The following is a 22,221-nucleotide window of genomic DNA, read 5'->3' as shown; positions in this document are numbered from 1 at the left end:
CTAGGTGGCGCAGTGGATAAAGCACTGGCCTTGGATTCAGGAGGACCTGAGTTCAAATCCAGCCTCAGACACTTGACATTTAACTAGCTGTGTGACCCTGGGCAAGTCACTTAACCCTCATTGCCCTGCAAAAACAAAAACACAAAAACAACATGACTAATGTGGAATATGTTTTGCATGACTGTACATGCATATAACCAACATCAAATCGCTTAGCATCTCAGGAGGTGGCGGGGGAAAGGAGAGAACTTGGAACTCAAAATTAAAAAAAATAATAATATTAAAATCAATTTCTTACAAGCAATTGGGAAAAATAAAATATTCCAAAAAACCAAAAAAGTTTAAGAGATGTGACATGTCTTGCCCAAAACCACACAGATAAATAGTGAAAGAGTCAGTATGAGAACTTAGATTTATGTTTATCAAACAGGGTGTAGTGTTTTTCCCCATTATTTTTAAATGAAATCTATAATTACAATCGACACTATAAGAAAATACTTTAGAGAAATGCTGTTTTAAGTATTATTTTTTTTAAAAAATATAGATTTCAGACTTACATTCACATAACTTGCATTAATATAATCTTCATTTCCCTGCAATAATACCCGAGTGGTATCATCTAAAAAAAGAGAAAGATTTTGTTAGAAAAAAAGATCAATTTGTAACTATCTTTATCCTTTTTTGCTCCAAGGGATTGTTAGTAGCATAAAGGCTATCCTTACAGTATAAAGATAGAAACAAACAGTACAAAGACTGTGGTATTTGCTGATCCTCCCACAATAGTTGAGAGAAAACCAGAAATTCTATTTTAAAAAAGGGAGATCGTTATCTAAGGTCCTGAGAATGGAAGCGACTTGCCTAACTCATATAGCAAATTACTTGCAGGGTCTAACTAGAATCTGAGTCTTCCCTCTTCTAGCTTTTTTCCATGGTAACCCGTTCTGTACTTGGCATTTGGGTGATAGCCCTAGCCATCTTATAGAAAGAACTAAATAACTGATGCTGGGGTGGGTAAGATCCAAGGATTTAGAGCTGTCAGAGACCAAAGAACCCATTCTAGGTCAGCCCCTTCATTTTATAAATGACGTAATAGAGACCCCCAAGAGATGAAGCAGCTGACTTGCTAAAGGCCATTGTTGCTATTATTCAGTCGTTCAGTTGTGTTCAACTCTTAGTGACCCCATATGGGGTTTTCTTGGCTTAATTAAGAATTATTTAATGAAATGAGTAAAAATACAACAGAACATAATGTTAATATGTGTTTTTCTAAATTGCTCTGCAAGGGGTCCCATTTCTATTTGAGTTTGACACTATAACACTATACCACACTCACACAACTCACATTTGAGACAAGCACTTATCCAGAAAAATCAGTTTCTCTATATCTCACTTAGTAATAATGTCTCATATTCATGTAGTGTTTTAAAGACATAAATTACATTACATGCATACTTGATCCTCCCATATTAATATGTATAGTGGCTACCTTATGTGGTCATCTATCCAGTTTGACATACTTTAGACAGTTTGACACAGGAGAAAATTAAAGATAAAGAAGAATTAAGTGAGCTGCCAACAATAGTGGGAGATAGGGAGGGGAGGGTAAGAGAGGGTTGAAGTAGTCAAGCATATACATTTGATACTCACAAGGCAGCACATCTTTGTAGCGATTTTTGTCCAAATTTTGAGACAGTTTTGCAAATGTGATGGGCAAGCCTGGCTTCTTTCTATAGAGTTGCTGCATGACACAAAAGTGAGAAGTCACAAAATTATTCAACAAATATCTGCCAAAAGTTATGCAAAATTCAGGTACTTTAGGTAAGATTCCTCATCCAAGGGATCAACGTTTTAGGCTCAAAAGCAATTACATGCTCAATTTTAAAAGCTTATCATCAAAAAGTACAATAAAACATTCCACTAGTCTAGCTGACATTACCATTCAACAATTTCTCAATATGAAAATCTTTTAGAGAGAATTCAAAAGAATGGGTTTGAGTCACTGACAGAAAATAATCATTCCAAAATATAGCAAATCCCAACCGCCTGACAGTTATTTGAGAAATGCTAGAGAAAAGAAGAAAAACAGAAAATGGGGGGGGGGGATGATAATTATTCAGACTAGAAATGTTAAGGCATACATGGGTCCAGAAATAAAGGAAAAATATTTCAATTTAGCAAATAAGTAAAAAAATCTATTTGTCAATAATATAAAAACATTTAATTCTTTCAGAGTTTGAGCACTGTATGGCCAAGGACAAAATTTCTGTCCCAATATGCACTAAAGAATTCATAATTAAAAATCCTAACATTCTAAGATTTTCATTATTAATTTTTAGTCAAATGAATTCTGCAATTCATTAAGGAGAGCACATATATACATATTAAAAGTATGACCCAGCATTCCCCAATTGAGAAATGGTCAAAGGATATGAACAGGCAGTTTTCTGATGAAGAAACCAAAGCTAACTATTCCCATATGAAAAAATGCTCTAAATCTCTAATGATTAGAGAGATGCAAATTAAAACAACTCTGAGGTACCACCTGACACCTATCAGATTGGCTAAAATGACAAAAAAGGAAGATAATAAATGTTGGAGAGGCTGTGGGAAAATTGGAACACTAATGCATTGTTGGTGGAGCTGTGAGCTAATCCAACCATTCTGGAGAGCAATTTGGAATTATGCCCAAAGGGCGATAAAGCTGTGCATACCCTTTGACCCAGCAATCCCACTTTTAGGTCTTTTGCCCAAAGAAATCATGGAAGGGGGAAAGGGACCCACATGTACAAAAATATTTATAGCTGCTCTTTACGTGGTAGCAAGGAATTGGAAGTTGAGGGGGTGCCCATCAATTGAGGAATGGCTGGACAAGTTGTGGTATATGAATACAATGGAATACTATTGTGCTGTAAGAAATGATGAGCAGGAAGAGTTCAGAGAAACCTGGAGGGTCTTACGTGAGCTGATGATGAGTGAGATGAGCAGAACCAGAAGAACATTGTACACAGTATCATCAACATTGAGTGTTGACCTACTGTGATGGACTATATTCTTCTCACCAATGCAATGGTACAGAAGAGTTCCAGGGAACTCATGATAGAAGAGGATCTCCAAATCCAAGAAAAAAAAAGAAAGAAAGAACTGTGGAGTATAGATGCTGATTGAACCATATTATTTCTTTTGTTTTGGGTGCTGTTGTTTTTTTTTTTTTTTTTCCTATTTTGAGGTTTTGCATCACTGCTCTGATTCTTTCTCTTGTAACAGGATTAATGTTATTATGTGTATATATATGTGTGTGTATATATATATATCTATATGTATATGTATAGAGATATATAGATATAACCTATATCAGATTACCTGCTGTCTAGGGGGAGGGGGGAGGGAGGGGAGGGAGGGGAGGGAGGGAGAAAAATCTGAAATTGTAAAGCATGTATAAACAAAAGTTGAGAACTATCTTTACATGTAACGGAAAAAATAAAATACCTCATACATTTAAAAAAAAAAGTATGACCCAGTATTATCTGTCCACATTCTTTGACCTTACTTGTATGTTGTTGGAGAAAATATGCATCTGTGTCAATGGGGTCCATTATTGATGTGTAACCAATATTTCCTGGACCCTTGCCCATTTCCCATTGCCATGCTGCTGCTGCTGCATGGCAATCCTATTATTCGTTCCGGATGAGGTCTAATAAGATACTCCATACAGAAATTGTTCCAGTTCTAAATGAGGCAGCATGGCATAGAGAACAGGGCATTAGATTTGAAGTCAGGAAGAACTGGGTTCAAGTCCTACCTCAGACACTTACAGTATGACCCTGGAAAAGTCACTTGACCTCTCTGTGACTCAGTTTCCTCATGTGTAAAATAAAGAGGATGGACTTTCAGGTACCTTTCAGCTATAAATCAATGCTCTTATGGTTCTCAAGACTTCTACAGACTCATTTCCCAAAACCGCGTTTCTGTTTTTTTTCCAGAAGACAACCTTGCCTCATACTTTACTCAAAAAATAGAGGCTATCCACCATAAGTTCCCTCTTCTCCCTTATTCTATACCTCAAAGCCTCTGTCATCTCCATTCTTTCCTCCTTTGCTCCAGTCTTAAAGGGAGATGTGGCCCTTCTCATGGCCAAAGCTAAACCCTCAACTTGTGCCCTTGTCATCCCATCCCCCAAATTCTACTCTTCAATTTCTCTCTCTGTTATAATAGAACATACCCAAGTGTCCCTGTGTAAAACCAAACCAAACCAAACCTTTTATATGGTTCTGGCCATCTGAAAACAATGCTTTTTCTTGTTTCTCCATATAACTTTGAGTGAGTGATCTTTATCGATATTCTGTGTTGGCTCCTCTCTCTCTCTCTCTCTCTCTCTCTCTCTTCCTCCCTCCCTCCCTCTCTTTCTGTCTGTCTCCAATTTTATCTCATGGAATCAATTATAGCTATATACTAAGCCCTAATCTCTCTCTCTTGATGTTCAAGTTCGTATCACTAACTGATTGCCAAACCCTAAAAAAACCCCACAGGCCTTGGCCATGCCCTTCCACTTCTAAAAATCTCCGGTGGTTCCTTATTACCTCTAGAATAGACAACAAAATCTCTAGCCATTTAAAGCTTTGCACAATCTTGTTGCCACCAGCATTTCCAAACATGTTTTGTATTACTCTTCTACACACATTCTTTATTCCAGTCACACTGATCTACTATTTGTTCCCAGAACTGGGTCTTTCTCTTTTTGCTTCTGTCTCTCCACATGAAACTAAACATTTTTGCTTCCATCTGGGTCCAGTTCAAGTATGGCCTTCTACACGAACCCCTTCCTGTTTTTCCTGGCTATAAATACCCCATCAATCTCCTTAAATTATTTTGTATTTGTTCATATGGGGACATTATACATTCTCCCAGTAGAATGTAAACTCCTTGAAAACGGGGATTCTGCACTGCCTTTCACATAGTAAGCATTCGATATTTGCTGAATTAAGTTGGGGGGGGGAATCAGAACAGGAATTTACAGGGTGGTATGGGGATAGTGATAATTAGGCAGTTAGACAAATATCTGTTTAACGATTTTATCATACAGCAGAGATCATCTTAACTTGGGAACAACAAACCTGCCTTTTTTTTTTTTTTAGTGAGGCAATGGGGGTTAAGTGACTTGCCCAGGGTCACACAACTAGTAAGTGTTAAGTGTCTGAGGCCGGATTTGAACTCAGGTACTCCTGACTCCAGGGCCGGTGCTCTATCCACTGTGCCACCTAGCTGCCCCACAAACCTGCTTTAAAAAAAAATATTCTGATTATTGTGTTTCAATACATTTCAAAAGCAGGTATGTGGTTCAGTGAATAGAATACTGCCAGGAGTCAGGAAGACTCATCTTCCTGAGTTCAAACCTGGCGTTCGACATTTACCAGCTGTATGACCCTAGCCAAGTCACTTAACCCCCCTCTGCTCAGTTTCCTCATCCTGTAAAATGGGGATAATAATACCATCTAGCTCTCAGTGATGTTGTGAAGATAAAATGAGGTCTTTGTAAAGCACATTAAACCAGAAGTTTTAGCTTTCTTCTAAATGCAGTTCAAGTATTACCTCTTCCAACACTGCTACCATTTTGGTAAAGGCACCAATCACTCATAACTGATTATTGCAATAGACTGCAGGTGGGTCTGCCTGCCTCCAGGCTCTCCCTACTCTAATCCATTCAGCCACTAAAATGATTTTCTTAATACACAGGTATCATCAGGCTACGCCTCCGTCCTCCCACTTTTTATTGCCACCAGGAGGAAATACAAAATGCTCTGTTTGTCATTCAAAGCCCTTCATAACCCAGCCTCCTCCTACCTTTCCAATCTTCTTACACCTTCCTCCCTAACATGTATTATTTTTAAAAAATTTTCAGGGCAATGAAGGTTAAGTGACTTGCCCAGGGTCACACAGCTAGTAAGTGTCAAGTGTCTGAGACTGAATTTGAACTCAGGTCCTCCTGAGTTTATCCACTGTACCACCTAGCTGCCCCTGCTAACATGTATTCTTGGATCCAGTGATTCTGGACTTCTGACTGTTCCACAAACAAGACACTCCATGTCTTGATTCTGGGCATTTTCTTTGGGCTGTTAAGTCCCAACTAAAATCCCACCTTCTACAGGAAGTCTTTCCCAACATCTCTTAATTCCAATGCTTTCCTTCTTTAAACTATTTCCTATTTATCCTGTACATAGCTTGTTTTGTATGTAGTCGTTTGCATGTTGTCTCCACCATTAGACTGTAAGCTCCTTGAGGGCAGGGACTGTCTTTTGCCTCCTTTTGTATCCCCCAGCACTTAGCACAGTGCCTGGCACACAGTAGGCACTTAATAAACCTTTATTGTTTTAATTTGTTGTTGTTGTTTTTGTTGTTTTTGCAGGACAATGAGGGTTGTGACTTGCCCAGGGTCACACATCTAGTAAGTGTCAAGTGTCTGAGGCCAGATTTGAACTCAGGTCCTCCTGAATCCAGGGCCAATGCTTTATCTACTGCACCACCTAGCTGCCCTACCTTTATTGTTTTGAATTGAATTACATGAAGCCCTTCCTGCTTCCTCTGGTTGAAGAAAGTGCCCTCTCAATCTCCTCAAATTATTTTAAATTTACATGTTGGGATACATGTTATATTTTCCCAGTAGAATGTAAATGTCTTGCAAATGGGGAGTCTACAGTGCCTTTTACAGAGTAAGCACCTAATATCTGCTGAACTGAGTTGTGATAAAGGACCAAATAAAGGAAATACAAAGAGAAAAGGGCATGAAGATCTTACACTCAGGAAGTGGCTTCTATAGGTTGATGAAACACATTGTTTTGAGGTAAGAGTGAATATTTGTGATTCATATAACCTTTGGTATATCTTAATAACTTATGAATCAGTCTCACAAATAACAAGGCTACCCACTCCTAGTTTTTTTTTTCTTCAGTCTTCTATCAACCATCTTCTCTAGCACTCCAAAGCTAACCTGAAAAGGATGGAGACCAGTGGAAAAAAAAATGGAAGCAGTGTCTCTGTATTCTTTACTGATCAGATCCCTTTTTAGGGAGGGTAGTAAAGTGGAAAGAGCACTGAATTTGTTTTGTTAGAAGATCCAATTCAATTTCCAGCCCTACCACCTGCTGTAATCTTAGGCAGATTACCTAAACTTGGTGAACCTCAGTTTCCTCACCTGAAAAATCTTTTCACTGACAGTCTTGTCGGGGATGAAAGTGCTCTATAGACTGCAAAATGCTGCATTAGTAGGAGCTGATAATAGAGTATAAAGATGCTAAATTTTAAAACATACAAAACATGCACTTTAAAAATTCACCAAAAAAGAATTCTGTTCTTAAGGAATCAATAAATTCAGTTCCAAATTCACTTGAAGAAATAATAATTTTCCCTGTTCTCCCACAAATGCTAAAACAACTGAATTTGAAAACAAACAAAACAACCGAATTTGAGGGGTAGCTTGGTGGCACAGTGGACAGAGTACTGGGCCTGCAGTCTGGAAGACTCATTTTCCTGAGTTCAAATCTGACCTCAGACACTTATTTTCCTGAGTTAGATAACCTCAGAGGTCCCTGGCAGTTCTGGATCTATACCATCCCTCTCCTATAATTTTTATCCACATTTTTACATACATCCTTCAAAAGAGACCTACTCAGTACTCTAGATACCATTAAGCCAACTGGGCGATCTGTTGTCAATTACCAGCCCACCTCCTCTTCTAGTTGTGTATGTCCCTTTCTTATTTTCTTCCCCTCACTTCTTGTGTTTGAGCTGCTGGGGGAAATCTGTACCTCTTATATGCACAACAACATCTATCACTGAGGGGCAGCTAGGTGGTGTAGTAGATAGAGCACTGGCCCTGGATTCAGGAGGACCTGAGTTCAAATCTGACCTCAGACACTTGACACTTACTAGCTGTGTGACCCTGGGCAAGTCACTTAACCCCAATTCCCTCACCAAAAAACCCCCAAAAGAATATCTATCACCCCCAGTGCCCTTTGGGTTATTTGGAATTCTAGTTTTAAGACTTTTATATTAACCTGGGTGGTAAAATATATATATATATATATATATCATCCTTGGGAGAATATGAGTTCTAACAAAACAGTCTCTTGCAATGGGAGGCAGTTCGGGATCATGTGAAGCATTGAACCATTTCTTCAATGTACTCTCCTGCTCAAAAGTACTCCTGGGATCTGTTTTGGGCCCAGCTCACTAACCATCTGCAGTTTCATGGTAAAAAATGAACAGTAATATAGCCAATACACAAATATGAGTGGTTATTATCCCAAACACACATTGATCAATTAATTCAACAAGCTGCTGATATGTCTGCCTGCCATAATCTAGATTTCATTAAATTAAATACTTGATTTCAAAGTGTAAAAATTGTCCTCATCTTATGGGCTGAATAAAAATAGGAAGCAGACTGGATTTGGCTCATGGGCGGTAGTCTGCTGACCCTGACAAGCCTATGCACATGTTTTACCACATTTTGTTTTTCCCAAGTGGACTGTTTAAGGTAGTAGGTCACTGGGCATGAGTGGCTGAGCTCAGTGACAGGAAGACCTGGCCTTTAATCCCACCTCTGACGCTTACTAGCTGTGTGAACACGAATTATTCCCTTGACTTCTCTTAAGCCTCAGTTTCCTCATCTGTAAAGTGGGAGGCAGTGTGGGAGAGTGAATAAAGAGCTGCCCTTGGAGCAAAGAAGACCTGGGTTCAAGTCTTCCCTCTGATACATACTGGCTATGTGACTACAGGCAAGTCACTTAATCTCTCTCTGCACCAGGCAAGTCTAAGACTACAAATTACAAACAGGTTGCAGCCTGCACCAATGGAAGAAGTTACTACAGTGGGAGTTATTGAAAAGAAATGGGAGGGGCAGCTAGGTAGCACAGTGGATAAAGTTCCACCCCTGGAGTCAGGAGGACCTGAGTTCAAATCCAGCCTCAGACACTTGACACTTACTAGCTGTGTGACCCTGGGCAAGTCACTTAACCCTCATTGCCCTGACAAAAAGAAAAAAAAGGAAAAAAAGAAAAGAAATGGGAAAGGATCACGGAGAACGGGAGAGTTAGCACAGAGATTTTTCTTTAAGGAAAGAGAAGTCTATTAACTCGAGGCTGGTGAAAAGACTTTGGATTCCCTGATAAATTCTAGAATAGATCATTAAAGAGATGACTAGCAAACATCTTGAAAATGAATCAGTGATTAAAAAGTTCTTCAAGAATAGGCCAAGTTGGATTCACCTCATTTCCTTTTTTTTTTTAAAGTGAGGCAATTGGGGGGCGGCTAGGTGGTACAGTGGATAGAGCACCGGCCCTGGAGTCAGGAGTACCTGAGTTCAAATCCGGCCTCAGACACTTAACATGTACTAACTGTGTGACCCTGGGCAAGTCACTTAACCCCAATTGCCTCACTTTATTTGTTTGTGTGTTTGTTTTAGTGAGGCAATTGGGGTTAAGTGACTTGCCCAGGGTCACACAGTTAGTACATGTTAAGTGTCTGAGGCCGGATTTGAACTCAGGTACTCCTGACTCCAGGGCCGGTGCTCTATCCACTGAGCCACCTAGCTGCCTCCCCCCTTTTTTGACAAGGTTATTCAACTAATATATGGAGGAAAGCTGCAGATAAAATCGAACTGGATTTTAGCAAAGCATTGGCTAAAGCACCTCATACTATCCTTGTGGAAAAGATTTGGATAGGTGTCGACCAGTTAATAATACAATAAAAATAATTTAGAACTGACTGAATGGCAGGACTCAAGGGTAGTTGTGAATGGTTCAGTGCCAACTTAGCGGGAGGTCTCTGGTATCACTCGCCCTGGTCAGACCACATCTAGAATAGATCCCAAAGGTCAATGGATCCTTCAACTGGATGCACATTCCATAGATCCCATCATATTAGCTGGTACCATGCTTGAGATGCAGCTATATGTCAAATCGTTCTGGTGGAAGCTTAGTATCGGCCATCAAGGATCCCTTTGGCTGTAGATGGCATAGTCCAAAGGATAGCATGCTTCCTCCTACCTCCAGTGTGATTAGAAGACAGGGGCAGCTAGATGGCTCAGTGGATAGAGTGCTAGGCCTGAAGTCAGGAAGACCTGACTTCAAATCTGGCCTCAGACATTTACTTACTAGCTGTGTGACCCTGGGCAAGTCACTTAACCTCCAATTGCCTTAATCCACTACAGCAGGAAACAGCAAGCCACTCTAGTACCTTTGTCAAGAAAACCCCACGGACAGTATGGTCCACGAGGTCATGAAGGGTTAGATACAAATGAAAAAGTAAAAAACAGCAACAAGGCCTGGGAATGGGAGTGCTGTGTTTTTGTTAAATCAGTTTCATAAAATCCAGGCAGGGTTATATGGCTGCAAAATTTTTCAGAACAGAATATCATTTGCATGGTAGCTGATATATTAGGAGAGAAGTTAAACAAGTTGAAGAAGAGCCTAGGAGCCTGTTGGAGATGTTCCCAGTTTTTGTGATCTGACTGTACTAGTATCAATCAACCAATCAACAGTTGTCTACAAAATGCCAGGCACTCTGGCCAATTTTACTTCCAAATTCCTAACATCAATTTCCTTTTCCCTCTTTGCAGGGTTATTACCCTAGATAAACTCTCATTAGATCTTGTATCCTAATTGTTTCCCTGGCTCAAGCCTTTCCCTTCTCTAATTTATCCTTGATATAGGTGGCACAGTGATCTTCTTAAAGCATAGATCTAATCCGAACATTTCCCTACTCAACAACTTCCAGTGGCTCCCTTTTGCCCTTAAGGATCACATGGAAAAATGTAAAGCCCTTTGCACACTGCCTTTCCAGATGCACCTATATCTGCCCTTTAAACACTCTATGATCCAGTCAAAACAACCTTCATCATGCTGTTCCTCAGACATGTGACTCCACCTCCCACATCCAAGAACCTCTGGACAATGATTTTTCACCCCTCCTTCATCTCTGCCTTTTAGAACCCCGGTTTTCTTAAAAGTGCAGCTCAAGAGCCATTTCCTACACGAGGCCTGTCCTGATCCCCCCAGAGGCTAATGCATTCTTCCACTGAAGTCACTGTAATGATTGGAATGACACCCCCTGCTGGAGACTTACTGTAGAAAAGCTCCACCAGGAGGAGAAGGCCTCTGAGGGCAAGTCATGCCGTCAATGTCCTTAGCATCAGGAAGTGACGTTTGCTCGTGGGTACTGTCTGAAGGCTACCAGCCAATCAACTTGAGGAGCCTCCCATTTCTGGGAGGAGGACAGGAAGTAGGAAGTGGACACTGGCAGAGGGGTTGGGCTCTCTTTTTTGGTTCCTGACCTCGCCATGGTAGGTCGGATGATAGGGTCTCTTAGAAATAGTTAGATTTTTACCTTTCTCTCTGATCCTAATGCTCTTTAATAAATACTTAAACATTTAAATACTCTTGCTAAAGCTTATAATTTATTGGTGACCACTCATTAGATTTTAGATGGTATAGCTAGAATTTTAGCCCCTTACAGCACCTTGTGCTTTTTATATACATCCATACATATACACACACACATATATATAAACAAATAAATACAAATAAATAAATATAAATGCTGTTTCTCCCAAAAGATGCCAAGCTCTGAATGCTCCTTTTGTGGCTAGCAAGCATTTTTCCTAAAATTGTATAATTTCATCCCCGCCCCAATTGTGTATAGCTTCCATGAAAAATACATATAGGACCACATATGTATGTGGACCATATGCCAACAAGGAAGAGGATAGTCTAGAATGATATGTAAGAAGCATCCATCTCAGGGCTTTTATAGGATCTGAGTCGATTGGTATCAGGGTCATAATGAATTGTCTTTTCAATTCCCTCAAAGTCTTTAGGTACCAAAGAATGACCTATGAGGGGTGTGGCCAACATAGAAAAGCACAGGATAAATAACTGTCCCAGTTCCTTGAGGGTTTCAGGAATCCCCAGAGATCCACTGTGGTTGCAGGTGACTACCCAGCCACACCTTCCACAGGTGTGCCCCTTACTGTCCTTTCTGTGACCCCTGGGAATCCCAGTTCTTCTTGCTCCATTCAAATCACCCAAATTCCAGGCCACCTGGGGGGCATTTCTCATGGCTTTGCTGCCCTTTTTAGCCTTCAGAAGAGATTCACACAAAGTTCTCTCTGAAAATTTGAGGTGGGAGGCAGCTAGATGGTGCAGTGGTAAAGCACCGGCCCTGCATTCAGGAGTACCTGAGTTCAAATCTGGCCTCAGACACTTGACACTTAACTAGCTGTGTGACCCTGGGCAAGTCACTTAACCCTCATTGCCCTGCAAAAAAACAAAAACAACAAAAAATTTGAGGTGGGAGAGAATGCTTTCAGCTGTGGGTATTAGAGAAGGCTTAACAGAGGAAAAGGTATGTGAGCTGAGTCTTGAAGGAAGAGGGAGAAATGAAGAGAGCACATTCCAGGATGGATGATGGCCTGAACAAATTAATGCCCTAGGCAGTGGGGACCTTGGGGAATAGTTAATAGTCCAGTTTGGGAGCACAAAGGCTGTGGGAAAGGAAACAAAAAGGCCAGAAGAGTCAGCAGGTGCCAGCCTGATGAAGGCTATCCTTAGCCTGGCAAAAATGTGTGCCCTTGTAACCATGGGAAGCTTTTGAACAAAAGAGTGACATGTTCAAAATCAATGCATTAGGAAGATTATTTGGGGCAGCTTTTTTTGCCACCCTCCTCTGTAAGTCAGTGTTGCTCTTGGCTGCCATGACTTTCTACTTGGCAATGAGATTTTGGCTGGCTGAGGCAGCTTCTGGACTCTTTAGGGTTTCTCATTCTGCATTAAACATTTCTAGGAAAAAGTAATAGAGCCAACATCCTTCTGTTCGTTTATTTCCTACTGACAATCAACAGCTTTTTTAAACAGGTTGGCCAAGCTGCTACATTTCCATGAAGTGCGGTTAATGGCTGTATTCTAGGCTCAGCTTTATCATAACCAACTGCGTGACCTTGGGGAGGTCACTTGCATATGAGCCTCAGTTTCCTTGGCCCCTCCATATACTCTTCAATCCAGGGACACCGGCCTCCTTTCTGTCCTTGCGTATGATGCTCCATTTCGGGATTCTGAGCATTTTCTCTGGCCATCCCCCACAGCTGGAATTCTCCCACGCATTGTTTCAACCTCCTGGATTCCTTCAAGACTCAGTTAAAATCCTACCCTCTCTGAGAAGCTTTTCCCAATCTCCTTTAATGGGAAGTGCCTTCCCTCTAGAATTATTTCCAATTTATCCTGCATAGAACTTGTTCATACTTGGTTGTTTACATGTCATCTCCTCCACTAGTCTGTGAGCTCTTTAGGAAACGGCGCCTGTTTGTGCCTTTCCTCAAATCCCCAGGGCTTAACACAGTGCCTGACACACTGTAGGTGCTTAATAAATGCTTCACCCAAACTTAACCCTCGGTAGAGAAAGTGAAGGCTCTTCTTACATTTGTCTAACTTTTCCATAACGTTGCAGATCCCACATAGATGATGTTAAACACCCAAAACTGACTTAAATGTAAAATGGATCTGATAATGCCTGTAGTCCCTTACCTCACAAGGGAACTGTGAAACTCAAATGATATAAAATAGGTTTAAAGTATTGCAAACTTTAAAATACTATCTAAATGCCAGTTATTATCATAATACTTCCTTTTGTACCACCTTCTTCTATTGCTCTTCATTTTATGAGCCTGCAAGATTCTTCTCTGAAAGTCTTTCCTCCCCAACTCCTGATGCATTTTTTCTTACTACCCAACTATAAGAAAACACGAAGATAAAAAAAGAGCTTAATCAACTGCTTGAGGCCTTAATCCCAATCTAGTTAAGGTTTGTAGCTTAATGTGACATCCTAAAAACAAATAGTCCTTGTGGAAAAATTGGAACATTGTTGGTGGAGCTGTGAACTGATCCAACCATTCTGGAGAGCAATTTGGAATTATGCCCAAAGGGCTATAAAGCTGTGCATAATACCCTCTGACCCAGCAATACCACTTTTGGGTCTTTTCCCCAAAGAGATCATAAAAAAGGGAAAAGGACCCACATGTACAAAAATATTTATAGCTGCTCTTTTTGTGGTGGCAAGGAATTGGAAATTGAGGGGCTGTCCATCAATTGAGGAATGGCTGAACAAGTTGTGGTATATGAATGCAATGGAATTCTATTGTGCTATAAGAAATGATGAGCAGGAGGAGTTCAGAGATACCTGGAAGGACTTGCGTGAACTGATGATGAGTGAGATGAGCAGAACTAGAAGAACACTGTACACAGTATCATCAACATTATGTGTTGATCAACGGTGATAGACTAGATTCTTCTCACCAATACAACGGTATAAGAAAGTTCCAAAGGACTCATGATGGAAAAGGCTCTCCAAATCCAGAAAAAAAAGAACTATGGAATATGGATGCTTATTGGACTATACTATTTCTTTTGTTTTTGGTGCTGTTGTTTTTCTTTTTTGAGGTTTTTCCTTTTTGCTCTGATTCTTCTCTTATAACATGAATAATGCAGAAATATGTGTGTGTGTGTGTGTGTGTGTGTGTGTGTGTATATATATATATATATATATATATATATATAAAACCTTTATCAGATTACGTGCTGTCTAGGGGAGGGGGAAGGGAGAAAAATTTGAAATTAGAAATCTTATAAAAACAAATGTTGAAAACTATCTTTACATTTAACTGGAAAATAATAAAATACTTTTATTTAAAAAAAAAACACAACAAACAGCCTTGGGCACAGAAGTCATAGAATGTTAGAGCCATAAGGACCCTTCCTCCAACAAATGACATTTGGTGTTCTGGGCACAGAGGGAAACTCCCCTCCTCCCTATGACTACGTTATTGTTGGTTTGGTAGTGAGTGTGTGGTTAAGATAGGCAAGGCAGAACTGACTCTGCCTTGAGGTTAACATGATTAATTATGTCAAATACAGCATTGGGTATCTCTTACCTCAAACTGAATAAGCACAGTACCACTTTCTAGGCCTTCTTTAAGTTGTTCTATAGATTCTTCTAAGGTGTTGTCATACTTTGAATTCATAGGGAGAATAGACTCTGGGAAAAGTTGACAATCGATTTCATCTTCTGACTTGGCTTCGGCAAATGAATGGACAACTACGAGATACAAGAATTAGAACATTTTGTTTCTGTAGTAAAAACTGACTCAAAATATTTTTTCCAAAACAAGGTTATATACAAACATAAACTGCTGATGGCTGTTTATAATTTTTCCTGTATGTAGCTTATTAAAGATCATGGAACACAACCAAAGACCCTGTGGTGTAACAGTAAGCAACTGTAGACACACTACATCATGGGTGATGTCTTGACTTTGGAGTGAATTGGATTTAGGTGAGGCAGAGCTGTGTAAAGTCGTTGGCCTCACTGCCTCTTCTTGAGTCACTGAAGTCCAGTGTCAGTCAAAAGTCAAGATGACAGATGTGCTAATTGCGCAAATGACAAAGTAGTTTTTCTGCTTTGTCCTACATGTTATGATTTTTAGTGGTGATTGATATGCAGGAGCTTTTACTGAAGGTGTGGCACATGGGGAAAAGGCTTAAAAGGAAATATTTTTCCAGTGTTGGCAACCTTTTCCTTAGCGTAGGCATCATCCAAGGCTCAATCTTGGGCCCTCTGATTTTTTCTTTCTACACCATTACAGCTGCTGTCCCAGCATTAGACTTACTAGTTGGGTGGCTGTGGGTAAATCACTTAACCTCTTAGAGCCTCAGTTTATTTTTAAGTAAAATGGGGCTAATGATGTGTCCTATTACTTACATTTCTCAGAGTTGTGAGGATTATATAAATTAATGGATGTGATACATTATGAGATATATGTATATATAAATATCAACATATCTAATTTCCACATGTATATTTCTAGACTTGACCTTTCTCCTATATACCGCATCTCCAACTACCTGCATTGCAAATGCATGTTCCATTATTATTTTATACTCAACAGATCTAAAAAAAACCACCGCACTAAACTCGATATTTTTCCCTTAAACCACTTCCCTATCCTTACTTCTGTATGTCTATTAAAAGTATAATCGCTCTCCTATTCACCAAGCTTCCCTTGTTCCCTATGTCTCATCAGTCGCCAAGTCCTATCATTTCCTCACAGAACAGATAAGATTTAGAGCTATGAGGGGCTTTGTAGGTCAACTAGTCGGACCCTTTCATTTTATAGATAAGGAAAAAAAGTCTCAAACTGTGAAGCCACCAGCCAACAAGGAGAAAGTCTGGGAGATGAAAACCAGGTCATCTGGCTTTAGAGTTCATGATTCCTACTTTTCCAGTCATCTCATACCTGACTCTCCATGCATTCTTTGTTGCTGTAGTTCAGTTGTTTCTGACTCTTTGTGACCCGATTTGGGGTTCTGTTGGCAAAGATACTGAAGTGGTTTGCCATTTCCTTCTCCAACTCATTTTACAGAAGAGAAAACTGAGGCAAACAGGGTGAAGTGACTTGCTCAGGGTCAAACAGTGGGTGAGTGTCTGAGGCTGGATTTGAACTCAGAGCTCTATCAACCCTATCACCTAGCTGCCACCATTCTACAACCACCATGTACTCTCCAATCCAGCTATCTTGGTCTATTTGCAGCTCCTCAAAGGTGAAACTCCCTCTTTCCTCTCCATGACTTTGCACTGTCAGTCACCCATGCCTAGAACGCTCTCCCTCCTCACCTCTGACTCTTGATTCCCGAGGTTTCCTTTAATTTTCACTTTCTACAAGTGGGCCATTTTGTTCCTTTCCAGCCGCTAGGGCCTTCCCCTCAGGTCCCTTTCCGCCTACTCTGCGTGTATTGTCTCTGTACTTACCCCATTAGAATGTGAGCTCCTTGAGGGAAGGGAGCAGCTTTGTGCCTTTCTATCTCTGGGGTGTAGCAAAATGGCCAGCAGCTCTTTCTACAGCACCATACTGCCTCTTTCTTTTTGATATGTCCTCGGCATTCAAATTCCTTTTTACCAACTAAATATGACCTACTTTTGCAATCTTTTATCTCCCTTACTACTCTCTCATAAGAACCTTCCATTCCTAGCTAAAGTGGTTTCTTCAAGGTTCCCCAAACAGGACTTACATTTTTCTGTCGCTTTTCATGATTCTTTTCTTAGCTAGGTGGCTCAGTGTTACAGTGCTAGGCCTGGAATCAGGAAGACCTGAGTTCTAATCCTACTTGATACTTACTAGCTGGGTGGCCCTGGGCAAGTCACTTAACTTGTTTGCTTCAGTTTCCTTATCTGTAAAATGGGGATAATAATAGCACCTTTATCATGAGGGTGGTTGTGAGGCTCAAATGAGATAATAATTATAAAGTGCTTATCACAGTGACTGGCATATAGTAAGTGCTTTATATATGTTAACAACAACTACTACTACTAGTAACACTACTACTGCTGCTGCTGCTGCTGCTGCCACAAACGCCACCACCAGTACTACTATGAATCTGGGCAAATCACTTAACCTCTGCTTACTTCAGTTTCCTCATTTGTACAATAAGGATAATAATAGCACCTGTTGTTGTTATGAGGATAAAATGAGATAATTTGAAAGCACATAGCACAGGGGTAGCTAGGTGGCGCAGTGGATAAAGCACTGGCCCTGGATTCAGGAGTTCCTGAGTTCAAATCCGGCCTTAGACACTTGACACTTTACTAGCTGTGTGACCCTGGGCAAGTCACTTAACCCCCATTGCCCTGCAAAAAAAAAAAAGAAAGCACATAGCACAGTGCTGGGGACATAGTAAGCGCTATGTAAATGTTAGTTGTTGTTATTACTAGCTGTGTGGTCCTGATCAAGCAAGTCTCTTAAACCTCTGTCTCCCTCAGTTTCCTCATCTATAAAATGGGAGATGTTAGCACCTTCCTCTCAGCGTAGATGTGAGGATCAAATGAATGAATACAGGCAAAGTACTCTGTGAACCTTAAAGAGCTTACATAAATGCTATCGTCATCATTAATGTTATGCTTATGCTCATTTTCCTCCCTCTATCACTTCCTCTTTGCATTATCTGAACCTGACCTATCCTTCAAGGTCCAGCTGAAATACGACCTTCCCAGATCGGTCTTTTCATGTACACATGTGCTATCCCTCCCAGGAAGCTGAGTCTACTTTAATCTTTTCAGCATCTCTCATGGTTCTAGTAAGTGCCTGATGAATAACTGGCACATTTAAGTCATTTGGTCTTTCCTGTTGTTTTGCAGTGAATAACAATCACTTATGAGTCAAGGTTGAAAACTGTCATTCATGTGAATATAGGCGTTTTCAGCTCCCCTCCCCCTCAACAATGTGCTCTTAGAAACCATGTCAGACAAAAGAACAGCTTAAATCATGTTTTCCCACGAGAACAATGTTGTAAGTGGGATTTGGGATCTGGTTCAAGGACTGCATCAAACCAGCAATAGGACGAACAGAACGATATTTAAAAAACAGATACGCCTGCTATATACCTTGTTAATCATTCAAAACAATAAAAAGGGACTTCAAATCCTCCAAAATGTGCACAGATGGATTGTTACACAATTATACAAGGAGTCCTTGTACTACACAGGACCAAATGTGCATGGGGAACATCATAATAAAGTATCATAGATTTTACCTAAAATATTTAATTAAGAATGATTTGGGGGGCAGCTAGGTGGTGCAGTGGATAAAGCACCAGACCTAGAGTCAGGAGGACCTGAGTTCAAATCTGGACTCAGACACTTGACACTTACTAGCTGTGTGACCCTGGGCAAGTCACTTAACCCTCATTGCCCCACCAAAAAAAAGAATGATTTGGGGTGCTTTCTTAGAATCAAGAAAGGCTTTGTTTAGATGATTTAGATGTGCCAACACTCTCAAAACTGTTGCCCAAGAAAGTGTTAACTAATAAATTGTCTTCCTCTTGATATATATATATATATATTTCCCCTGCCACAAGTGGGTGCACTCAAAAGCATTTCACTGATCCTTGTGGCAAATTTTTTGAGTTAGTCAACAACTATTTACTAAATGCCTACCATGTGCCAGCGGGCACTGTGTTAAATGCTGGGGATACAAAGAAAGGCAAAAAACTGGGTACAAACAAAGAGGAGAGTCAGTAAAAACACTTGAAGTACAGAGATTGAGTATGATGTTCAAGGAACAAGGAATACCAGCATATGTGAGGGAAATTAAGAAGACTGAAATGTAAGAAGCCTGAAAATGTAGGAAGGGGCCATGTTATAAAGGGTGTCAAGGTATTAAGAGAATTGGTATTTGTAACAGCAGAAATCAGGCATGTTTATTTTATATTCCCATCTTTCACAGATCAAGGCCAAACAAGGCAACTATCCTTCATATCTCATAAATTTCTTGAGGCCATTACCAAGGCTGGATGGGATCATTACTTTCCCATTCTAGATTGATATTCTTTGCTGGGGTAAATTTTCCTTTTCTACCTATGATCTCCCATTTCTTGGTTATATCTACCACCTATAGCCACTTATACTCTGTTGAGGACTTCTCACCTTTAACCTCTTTGGGTTCAATACAAACCAAATGGTATGTAAGGGAAAACAAAGAAACCCATACATGTACACTATCAAGGGAGAGTTTCATAAAGTAATACAGAAAATGCAATAGAGATTAGTATTAAATAAATGCATAATATTGAAACATGGATACATTTAGTTTTCCTCCTCACACCTCCCCCCGCCAAAAAAAATACCTATAGGGGAAATGGCTTCCATTTTTAAATAGATGACAATGTTAAATTTCTTCATAGTCAATAAATGAGAACCAGGCATCTTGTAATAGTAGGTGACTGTTTATAAGAAGTTAAAATACCATGGAATTAAAGATATGCTAAATTTATACATTAATATAACTCCTAAAGGGACAACACATTCTCATTTGTTAAAGTTAATTCCTATTCTTATGCTTAGTTACCTTTCCTCCTGATCAACAGTGCCAGTTCTCTCGTGTGCGACTCCCGGCTGGCTTTGATAAACATCACCACTTGATCGTGGGTGTGCTCTGAGATGTCTCTGCCATTTATAAGTACTATTTGATCCCCTTCATTCAGCTTAGGAATGCATTTATCAGCCTGTTTCAAGATCAAAACAAGATTTATTAGGTTACTATAGCTACCTTCCTGGGTAGTGAAGAAATACCATTCTTTCCTATGCTAGAGTCTTGGGATGATGATCAAGAATTCATTATTCTCTTCATCTAGTATCCTGTTGCATCCTTTGGATACATTGTGGCACTATGGAATGGACACTGGCTCTGGAGACAGAGGACCAGGATCCAGATGTCTCCTTTGATACTTCTAACATCTCAGAGCTGTGACCTTGGGCAAGTCACTTCATCTCCTTGTGCTTCAGTTTCCTCCTCTGAAAAATGAGATGGGAATAGTTAGCTTCCATGGTCCCTTCCAGTTCTGGATCCATGATTCTATGTATCAATAGCTATATTGAGAAGACTAAAAATTGAGGCTGTTTTCAAGTAGCTTCAAACAGAATTCAGCTGAAAAAATGGTTTAAAGTAAAACTAACAACTACACAGAAGCTCTATTTTCTTAAGGCAGTCGACATCCATTTATTACTATAATTACTAGCAAGCACTGATATCTTTCTGTTTCTACCTATTTTTTTTTTAGAAAACCTTTTGTCCATCCCCCCCTTCATATTGGCAGCAACAGCTAACACTTCAGTCAATCCTCATCCCATCTTCTAATAACATCAAGTAAGATGAGCTATAGATGAGACTAAAATTTAAAAGGACTCTGATAAGTTAGAGGGACAGAGGACGTGATGTCATACCGTTTGTTAACTGTTCAGCAAGAAAAAAGCAGAATAACTAATTTTTTGACAAAGATCTCATAAATTCTACATCTGACGACATGAGTGCTATCCTTCAGAACAATCATTTGGAGAGGCCATAGATTTACACCAACTTTAGCATTACTGTACCAAACCCATTTGCCTGTTCTGAAATTCCCCTCATGGTTAGTTTCCAAATTGAAGAAGAAAATCAATATTTCTTCTTTAGTTTTTTTTAAAAATAAAAAAATAGCAATATCCAGGATAAGCAACCACCTCACATGCTAGACTCTAAGTAGCTTCTTCTCAAAAATCAAACCCACTCTCAGAAGATGACCTTTTAGGAACAATGTGAATATTTCAAAGAATGTGATAACAACTTTGAAAGAGATCTAAAAAAAATGGCTTATATTTTGGGCAGTGGCTATAGCACTGGGATAAGTGTTATCTCCAAAAATGTATAACTTAAAGAGATCCACACCCATTTGGTTGTATAAATTGTGGTAGGCTTTAAAAAAACACAATAAACACCTCTGTTGAGTTTCTTTATCATCACACCTCATTTGTAGGAATCCTAGGGCCTTAGAACTGGCATTGGAGATAATCCAGCTCAACTAGTTACTTAATGGATAATAAAGCACCTGAAATTACAGCCCCAGCACCAAATGTGGCATGAAGCCTGTTTTTTTTACACCCAGTAGAGGTGGAATGGTTGGGGTTTTTTACATTTTTAAATACAAGAAAACTTTATTTTAAAATGTAAAAAACACTCTTAGCTAGGGCAATACAAGAACCAGTGGCTGGCTGAATTTGGCTCTAAGGCCATAAGTTGGCCCACCCCTGGCCTAGCCCAAGTTAGTTAGTGGAGTTAGGACTAGAGTTCATGGTTTTCAATTCTGTGTTTTTCCCAAACTTGTATCCCAACTAGACTTCAAGCTGTTTATGGCCAGGAATTGTATTTTGGACCTCTTTACAAAAACTCCGATTGTATGCAGAATAGTACAAAGCATACAATGTGTATAAATAATAAATGATTATAACTATTATTATAATAAATAACTATTTGAGTAAATAATGATGATTATAGAGACAAATATAGGATATTTCATATTAGGAAGAAAAAAATCCTATAAGTATGTCAGAAAAAGATCCTGAGGCATTAGTGAAATAGGCAAAATGACTCAAAATAAGCATTTTGGAGTGTGGAACTTAATAGCTGAAGAGATGTAAGAAACGATACTGGTCAACTCAAGCAAGTTGGCCAAATTTATAGTCAGAGACAGGATTAGAGCCTAGGTCTGCTGACTTCCAGTCTAATTATCTTCCCACTACACTATTCTGTCAAGTAAATATACTAGCACATATGAATAGGAAAAAAAAGGACATCAGAAGAAAAAAGATCCCCCT

At 39.7% G+C, this 22,221-nt stretch overlaps 1 protein-coding gene across 4 annotated transcripts in view; it reads right to left on the bottom strand.

Annotated features, from left to right (window-relative positions):
• The window catches only part of PTPN3 (protein tyrosine phosphatase non-receptor type 3), a 237,245-nt gene that overhangs the window by 22,084 nt on the left and 192,940 nt on the right, over positions 1–22,221 (bottom strand). For all 4 annotated transcript variants that reach the window (XM_043979052.1, XM_043979053.1, XM_043979054.1 and 1 more), the window contains 4 exons: positions 19,940–20,096; positions 14,975–15,138; positions 1,648–1,738; positions 558–619 (listed from right to left, as the gene is read on the bottom strand). In XM_043979052.1, coding sequence (XP_043834987.1) covers positions 558–619; positions 1,648–1,738; positions 14,975–15,138; positions 19,940–20,096 — 474 coding nt within the window. The remainder of the gene's footprint in view (positions 1–557; positions 620–1,647; positions 1,739–14,974; positions 15,139–19,939; positions 20,097–22,221) is intronic.

This window comes from Dromiciops gliroides, chromosome 1 (assembly GCF_019393635.1).
Source record: "Dromiciops gliroides isolate mDroGli1 chromosome 1, mDroGli1.pri, whole genome shotgun sequence".
In the NCBI taxonomy this organism is placed as follows: Eukaryota; Metazoa; Chordata; class Mammalia; order Microbiotheria; family Microbiotheriidae; genus Dromiciops; species Dromiciops gliroides.
The sequence above is the reverse complement of the archived record's forward strand: the minus strand, read 5'-3'. Positions and strand labels throughout refer to the sequence as shown.